The following is an 8,955-nucleotide window of genomic DNA, read 5'->3' on the forward strand; positions in this document are numbered from 1 at the left end:
ATTTTTTTTTTTTTTTTTTTTTTTTTTTTTTGTCAAAAAAGCTTTCTATAAAAATAAAATGAAGTTATGTTAAGAATTATATTTGAAGAAACTCATCTTCACACATATATGTTTTTATTAGAAAATGTTTTTACATTTTTTTTTTTTTTTTTATTAATAAACATATATTTATATTTACTATTAAGAGTTTATATAAAATTTATTAAATCTTAATCATATATTTTTTAGTTACCCTTTTTCTAAGAAATGTTAAATGTGTTACAAAAATTATTAGTAGTAATCACAAGAAAAAAAAAAAAACTCTTTAAGAATAATCTTTTGAAAAAAGTATAAAAAAAAGGAAAGAGAAAAAGAAAGGAAAAGAAAAAAAAAAAATTATATAATTTTAAGGAAAATGTTTATCAAAAAATATATTTCCTAAAAGCTCTATTGTTATTATTTTGTATTTTTAAAGCTATACTTGTTCCCTTAATATGTTTTACATTCTATTATTATCAGTAATTTCATTTTCATTTTCAGTTTTTTTTTTTTTTTAAAAAATAATGAGTTTGTATTTAAAAAAGACTTTATTTAAAAATTATAGTACTACTTCAAATTCATTATCAGAATTTTCATTAGATAGTTATAACGATAAAAATAATTCATATAATAACAAAATATCGTATAGTGATAATGAACAGATAGGATTGAACTATTATAATAATAAATGGAATAATATCTTTAAAAAAATAAAAAAGAACTATAAGCAAACAACTTTTTATGAAACAAATGAAGGTAGAATTAAAAAATGCAATTCTACAAGAAAAAATGAATACAAAAAAAAGTCTAATATTATTGAAAATAATCATTATTTTAATGATACATATACTATTTTTAATTATGATTATATAAAAGTTATTAGAAATATAAAAAAAATGAAAAAAGAAAATAATAATAATAATAATAATAATAATAATAATAATATGAAAGAAAGCAACATAGCTAATGAGATATTTTATTCTAATAGTGAAAAAGAAAAAATTGATATATTAAATAATATTAAAAACGAAAAAATTATCCAATTTAATCCATTTATGACACATATAGAAAGTGAATATACTTTGTATTCTAAAAAATATAAAAAAATAAATATTATCTACATAAAAGAATATAATAAAAAAAAAAAAAAATTTCTTCTAAAAAAAAAAATTAAAAAAATTTATAAATTTCCAAAAGAAATTATTTTTTGTCCATTTTTTAATAGTTTTATAAGTTATGAAAATGTAATAAAATTAGAAAATTACATAACTAAAAACTTATATCACGAAAACATTATTAAAATGCAATCATATTTTTATTTTAATGATGAAATTATCACTTTTTACGAATATGGGGGTATTTCACTTATGAAGTGGCATAAAAAAAAAAAAATTTTTCAATTACAGGAATCTTTATATCAAAATGTAAAAAGAAAAATAAGTAATTCAAATAATAGTAAAAAGGAGAAAAAAAGAATAAAATGTGAAAATGAAATTACAGAAGATACAAAATCATTAAGACAAGAAAACTTTTCTTTTGATTATGAACATTATAATAAAATAATTTTTATGAAAAAAAAAAAATCCATATTAAATGAAATATTTCTTTATAAAAGAAAAATAAAAATAACGAAAAAAAAAAAAAACAAACAAATTTATGTATATCCTGAGTATTTAATAGCAGAAATATTAAGGCAACTATTAAAAGTTTGTCTTTTTTTGTATCAACGAAAAATATATTATAGTGATATTAAACCATCAAATATAGTAACAAAGAATATAAAAAAGAAAAATCTAAATGCAATACAATTTTGTAAGAAAACTAATAAATGGTGTATAAAAAAAAAAGGAAAAATCATAAAAAAAAAACTGTTTATCAAACTAATAGACTTTGAATTCTTGCAAAAAATTTATGAAGAAAAAGCAAATACTGGTGGAACAACTTCTTTATTCAAACCATTAGAAGATTTTCAAAAAATGAAAATTTTTGTTTCTTCAAAAATTGTTTGGCTTATAGGGATAACAATTTTTATTTTATCAACAGGTAAGCATCCTTTTAGTACAATTAACAATGATATGCATATTTTTTACACAATTCAAAACAGAAAGTTTAATTTAAATAGACAGTTTATGCATTACAATTATTTCTCAGATTCTTTTAAAGATTTACTTAAAAAAATGTTAGAAATTAATTTTAAAAAAAGAATTTCTTTTTTTGATTTATTTTTTCACCCATTTGTGCTTTTCGGATAAAGAACAAAAAATTATTTAAAAAAAAAAAAAAATTCATTAATAAATGAACTAAAATATTTACCTTTATCCTTATATATATATATATATAAATATTCATATATATTTATATTATTTATTTTTTATTTTTATCTTTCCTTTTTATATATTTAGTATGAATTTTATTTTTGTTTGAATTTTTTTTCTCTTTTAATTTTACTTCTATACATTATGATTATAAAATTTTTCAAAGTTATAAATGATTAAATTATACATTGATGAAATATGTATTTAAATATAAAAAAAAGAAAATATAAAAAAAAAAAAAAAGTAACATCAATGTTTTTTTCTATAAAGGGTATAAATTGAGCCTAATATATATAATTATTTCATTTTTAATTATATGCAAAAAATAATATATATCCTTAAAAACGTTTTCATTTTTTTTTTTTAAAATATTTTAATATTTATATTCTAGCTTTTTTTTTTTTTTTTTTTTAAATAACTCTATTATTTTAAATTTATGATTTTATAAAATTTAGTTTTTCTTTTTTTTTTTTTTTTTTAAAAATAGTTTCCTTATTAAAAATTTAAAAATATTAGTACTTTTTCTTTTATTTGTTTAAATGAAGAAAATAGCACCTTTAATAATATGTGGGCCATCAGGGGTTGGTAAAGGAACATTAATAAAAAAACTTTTAGAAGAATTTCCTCAATTTTTTAGATTTTCTGTAAGTTGTACTACTAGAAAAAAAAGAGAAAAAGAAAAAAATGGAATTGATTATTATTTTTTAAATAGAGAAGATTTCGAAGAAAAATTAAAAAAAAATTATTTTCTAGAATATGATAATTATGCAAATAATTTATATGGGACTTTGAAAAGTGAATATGATAAAGCAGAGAGTGAAGAAAAAATATGTTTATTTGAAATGAATATAAATGGAGTGAAACAATTAAAAAATAGTGATTATATAAAAGATGGTATTTATATTTTTGTAAAACCACCAAGTAGTGACATTTTATTAAATAGATTAAGGAATAGAAATACAGAAAATCAAGAACAAATTAATAAAAGAATGGAAGAATTAAAAAGAGAATTAGATGAAGCTTATAAAATTGATTTCAATTTCTATATAGTTAATGATGATCTAACAAAGACATATGAAGAACTAAAGAGCTTTTTAATGAAATCCTATGAATATTTAAAAAAATGATTTTTTAATAAAATTTTGCCGTTATTAATAAATGAAACATTTATTAAAATAAATTTAAAATAAAAAAAAATAAAAATAAAATTAAACATATATTTTTATATAAATATGTTTTTATTATTTTGTATTTTTCTTAATTTTTTTTTTTTTCTTTTTTTTTTTTTTTTCCTATGTCACATTTAATAATAATTTTTTTTTCTTTTCATAATTTATAATTTTTTTTTTTTTAAATAATTATTTCTTTAAATAACAAAAACAAAAGAAGTAAAAACTATAAGAAAAAAAAATGATGTTTTTAAAAAAATGATTTTATATTTTTGTAATAAAAATTAATTTTTTTTTTTTTTATATTTTTTTCATATAATGGAAAAAAAAAATCCAAATTTTAAAAAAATTTCAATTAATATAAATACTAAAAAAGATGAAAATGATTTGAATGAACAAAATATAGAAAGTAATGAATCAAAGGTTAAATCAAATTCAAAAGAGATTATCCAAACATTGTAAAAAAAAAAAAAAAAAAAAAATGAAATAAAATAAAATACATAAATGTATAAAAAAAAAAATTATATTCATTATAAAGATGTATATATATATAACATACTTATATTTTTATTTATAATGTATAACCAAATATTTTCTTTAACCTAGTTATAACTATACATATATTTATTTATATGTTTAATTTTTTTTTATTTTTTTATCTTACATGTACCATTATAAGAAACACTATTGAGAACATTAGAAAAGGAACATTTGAATATGAAGATTTACAAGAAATTTATTTTATGAATGATTTAGATTTATTAAATATTATAAATGATGCAAAATGTAGAGAAGACAAAATGAAAAATAAAGATAATATTAATAATGTATATATGCTAGATAGTGATGTTGATAAAGTTTGTATAATTCGTTTTCCACCATCAGTTTCGAAAAAAATAAAAAAACATTTATTAAAAAAAAATTTAGAATTGGAAATTGAACCTACAAATTTATTAAATTCAAGATTTTTCATAATTAATTTTAAAAATATAAATAAAAAGTATTATGGAATATTAGTTGAATTGGCAACACATATAGAAATACATAAAACGTTAGATGGAATTAATTTATATAAAACTAGTGATGTTTCTCAAATGATATATGTATATGAAAATAATAAAAATAGTAAAAAACTCCTTAGAAAATTTATAAATAATAATTTTCAATTAAACTGCGGTATAAGTAATAAAACTAATAATTTTAATTTTCAAAATTATGCTAAACTTTATAAGTATCATGATATTTATTTTGCTCAAAAGCTTATATATGAATATTTAAATTCTGATTTTTATGATTATTATGATATTTATGTTAAAACTTATAATGAAATGCTTAATCATATTAGTAATGAAAAAGAAAATAATAAACAAAATGAAATAGTAGATGAATTAACAGATTTATCAGAAATACTAAGTTCTCTTGATAATACTTATAATTTAATGAATCAAATAGAAAAAGAAAATGGAGATATTAACTTTGAAGCATTACTAAATTATGAAATTGAAAATGAAAACTATGAATCAGATGTATCTGATTTATTATTAGGAGGAAATCATTACTTAAAAAAAAAACATTGAAAAAGAACTATTTTACGTATATATTATTTCTCTTATTTTACGTATATATTATTTCTCTTATTTTACTTATATAATATTTCTTTTATTTTTTTTAAAGGTATTTAAGAAATTAATAAAAATATTTTATGGAACTTAGAAAAGTTGTACACATATAATAAAAAAAAAAAAAAAAAATGAAAGACATATTCTTTTACAAAAGGAGATGAAATAATTATATTCATTCGGTTCAACCATACATAAAAAATATTTCTTATTTTTATAAACAAATTTTGTAGTTGTTAATACCCATTTAAAATAGTATCCATATGGAGGTAAAAAACTTATATAAGAAGGACCTAATAAAAAAATAAAAATTATTAATTATTTATACTTTTTAAAAAATTTTTAAATTATTATAACTTTTTTTTTTTTTGTTAATTAATACATTTTATTGATGTATAATCATTTAAGTAATATCCTGTTTTACAATAACTGAAAAAAAATAAAATGAAAACATAATAAAAAAAAAAAAAAAAAATTATTTTAAATTTGTTTATACATTTTTTTTTTTTTTTTTTTTTTTTTTTTTTGATATCTACTTGCAAGATCTGTAAGGGTTACAGGAATTTAATTTGTGTATATAATAATTACAGTCAATAATTGAATTTAAATTTTTATAAATACAAGGAGAAGAATCTGTATATAAAAAAATATATATATATATATATATATTTTTTAATAAATTCCTATATATGTATTAATTTAAATTATTTTGTATACTTAGAGCAAAATTGTATCTAAAATTATTATATCCATTAGAATAATTATCATTTAAATATAAACCTTTTTCTTTATAATATTTCTTTAAATCATTATAATCAATTTCATTCAAATTATTTTTATCTGTACTAACATTTATTATATTAAAATTTTTAGAACGGACACATAAATTTTTAATAGTTCTATCATTTGTTATATGTCTTCTTATTCTATTACATTTATGAAACGAATAAAAAATAAAAAGAGAAAATATAATTACTATAAAATTCATCTTAATCCTTTTTTGAAAAAGTGCACATTTATAGATTTTTTTAGAAAAAATATTTATAACAAAAAAATGTCATCATTGGAAAATATTGTAGCATTTGTAAAGAGAAAAAACAAAAAAAAAAAAAAATAATAATCATTGTGTTGTAATTAATATATCATATATATTGACATATTTATTTTCATAACTATTTTTCGGTTAAGCAAATATATACTATTATTTAATATTTTCTTTTAATTAATTATTAAAATAACATATTTTTCTGTATGCATATATGAAGATGATTTTTTTCTTTATCTTTTAATTGCCTTTTTTTTTCTAAAATAGAAGTTTATGCACAAATGCGCATTAAAAAATTTTTGTATTTTTTCTTTTTTTTTTTTTTTTTATAATTATTTTTAAAAATAAACCTTTTAAAGATAACTTAAAAAATGCAGAATTTTAATTTTATCTATTATAAGAAAATAAAAATAAGAAGTTTTCACATAACAATTTAAACTAAATTGTTCATATATTAATGAGCAATTTATATAAAATTTATGTAAATATATTAATAAAATTCATAATGACATAAAAATATAAATAATTTTTAAACTTTTATAAATATTATTAGTTATGGGAAATTTTATAGGATTTAAAGAAAAAGTAAAATAATTTTTAAAAAGAAATAATATATTTTATTTTTAATTTTTTTTTTTTTTTCATATATTTTCATTTTTTTTAGAATAAAAATATAGAGAATATAAATATTTTTGAAAAAAGATATGGCTATAATTTGAATGATTTGCATAGTTATATATATAAAATTAATCTACCTTTAAAACCACCTTATATAAATTATGTTCTACAAGAAAAAAATAGAAAAACAGAAAATTTTACAAAGGAACACTTGAATAATGAAGAAGAAAAAAAGTTAAATAATACATCTGATCCTGTTGACCTATATAAAAATTATGAAAGAGAAAATATTAATAATTCTAACAACATCTATTCAAATAAATTAATAATAAATAATAAGGAACCCAATGAAAAATATGATGATAAGTATGTTCATATATCTTATGATAACAATTATGAATATGACTTAAATAAAAATAATATTTACACAGAAGATAATATTTCAGATTATATTTTACAACATACTAATACTTTTTCAAATAAAAATAAAATTAATAAAACTTATGTTAATTTATGTTTAAATTATTATAATAACTTAAATACATGTATAATAAAAAAATATGAAAAAAATGTACAAAATAAAAAGTATAAATTTACTCGTTTACACACATGTAAACCTCATTATGTAAGAAAAAAAATAAAAATTTACATGTAATTTTTATTTTCATTTATTTTCATTTATTTTCATTTATTTTCATTTATTTTCATTTATTTTCATTTATTTTCATATATTTTCATTTATTTTCATATATTTTCATTTATTTTCATTTATTTCATGTTTTTTTTTTTTTTAAATTATAAGGTTTTATTTTCTAGATGTATTAAATATAGAGATAAAAAGTTAATGAAGGAGATAAAAAAAATTGAACTAAATTACTTCAATTCCCTAAATAGTACTAATAAGTACAAAATAAAAATTATAATAACAGCAACTTCTAATATAGATAGATAGAAATATGCTTTATTATACTTTTTTTTTTTTTTTAGATTATCTTATTTGAATGAATTTTTAACAAATTTAAATTATCATGAGGTAAAATAGAAGAAATAAAGCCAAATCAAACTAAAAAAAAAAAAAAAAGATAATATAAAATATTCAAATATTAGAAAAATAAAATCTAAAAAAATATAAGATAATGATAATTATTTATATCAATAATGTTTTAGACATTATTTAGATTGATATTTTTTAATATTTTTTATTATTCCTTTTTTTTTTTTTTTTTTTTTTTTTTTAGTATGTCATAAGTAAATTATATGATGGTGTAGAAAAAATAAAGTATGAAAAATAACTCTTTTAAAAAATTTTTAAATTTAACAAATAAATTTATATATATATATATGTAATTCATTTTGTTTTTTGAAAGGATTAATAAGGAGTTAAATGAATTAAAAGAAAGATATAATAATATTTTAAAACATAGTGAATCAAATGGAGAAAAATTACCAAATATTAATGAACAAAAAAGAAAAACAAATTCCAATAAAAAACATATATTATTAAATATATGACAATAATAATAATGATACCCATTTATCTTAATTGATAACAGGACCAACAATTAGTATAATAATTTCATCAAATATATATAATTTCTTTTATTTCTTTAAAATAATTTTGAAAAAGGAAAAAAAACAAAAGTAGATTAATATTTATTAAAAATGTTTCATCTTTATTTCATTGTTATCATTTATATTTCATTTTTTATATAATTTTTTATTTCTATATAATTAAAAAAAAAGAAGAAAATATTTTTTTTTTTTATTAAAAAAGAAAAATATTAATGTTAAGATAAAAAAGTATCTTTTGAAGTATGTAATTCATTAAATAAAAAAAAGAAAATTTTAGAAATATTAAAAAAGGTAAATTTAATTGTATTATTTTTTTTTTTTTTTATTTCCTATATATATTAATGTTTCATTATTTTCATAAAAGGACATAAATGAAATTTTATTTAGAATAAATATATTACACATAATCATGTAAGAATGTTTTTTTTTTTTTTTTTTTTTTTTCTACAATCATTTTTATTTTTTTTAAAAGGAAAAATATATTATAAAATAATATTTCCATTTATATTTATCAACTTTTTATATATTATAAAAATTTTAATTAAATTTATCATTGTATATAATCAAATTAAAAAACAAAAAAAAAAAAAAAAAAAACA

The 8,955-nt window shown here is 15.5% G+C and overlaps 4 protein-coding genes across 4 annotated transcripts; all 4 read left to right on the forward strand.

Annotated features, from left to right (window-relative positions):
* Positions 1-542: 542 nt before the first annotated feature.
* Positions 543-2,270, forward strand: PGAL8A_00441600 (serine/threonine protein kinase, putative; the record flags this gene model as incomplete). The annotated part of the gene is made up of 1 exon (XM_028673157.1): positions 543-2,270. The coding sequence occupies one exon, from the start codon at positions 543-545 to the stop codon at positions 2,268-2,270; it is 1,728 nt and encodes a 575-aa protein (XP_028529638.1).
* A 602-nt stretch (positions 2,271-2,872) lies between these two features.
* GK (guanylate kinase, putative) lies at positions 2,873-3,460 on the forward strand (the record flags this gene model as incomplete). Its single annotated transcript, XM_028673158.1, has 1 exon — positions 2,873-3,460. The coding sequence occupies one exon, from the start codon at positions 2,873-2,875 to the stop codon at positions 3,458-3,460; it is 588 nt and encodes a 195-aa protein (XP_028529639.1).
* Positions 3,461-3,820: 360 nt separating this feature from the next.
* Positions 3,821-5,079, forward strand: TAF7 (transcription initiation factor TFIID subunit 7, putative; the record flags this gene model as incomplete). Its single annotated transcript, XM_028673159.1, has 2 exons — positions 3,821-3,960; positions 4,182-5,079. 2 exons carry the CDS (start codon positions 3,821-3,823, stop codon positions 5,077-5,079), a joined length of 1,038 nt encoding a protein of 345 aa, XP_028529640.1.
* A 1,642-nt stretch (positions 5,080-6,721) lies between these two features.
* PGAL8A_00441900 (conserved Plasmodium protein, unknown function) lies at positions 6,722-8,296 on the forward strand (the record flags this gene model as incomplete). Its single annotated transcript, XM_028673160.1, has 6 exons — positions 6,722-6,751; positions 6,831-7,409; positions 7,587-7,687; positions 7,772-7,817; positions 8,023-8,063; positions 8,152-8,296. The coding sequence occupies 6 exons, from the start codon at positions 6,722-6,724 to the stop codon at positions 8,294-8,296; spliced, it is 942 nt and encodes a 313-aa protein (XP_028529641.1).
* Between the last annotated feature and the right edge of the window lie 659 nt (positions 8,297-8,955).

This window comes from Plasmodium gallinaceum (assembly GCF_900005855.1).
Source record: "Plasmodium gallinaceum strain 8A genome assembly, contig: PGAL8A_v1_119, whole genome shotgun sequence".
NCBI classification, from domain to species: Eukaryota; Apicomplexa; class Aconoidasida; order Haemosporida; family Plasmodiidae; genus Plasmodium; species Plasmodium gallinaceum.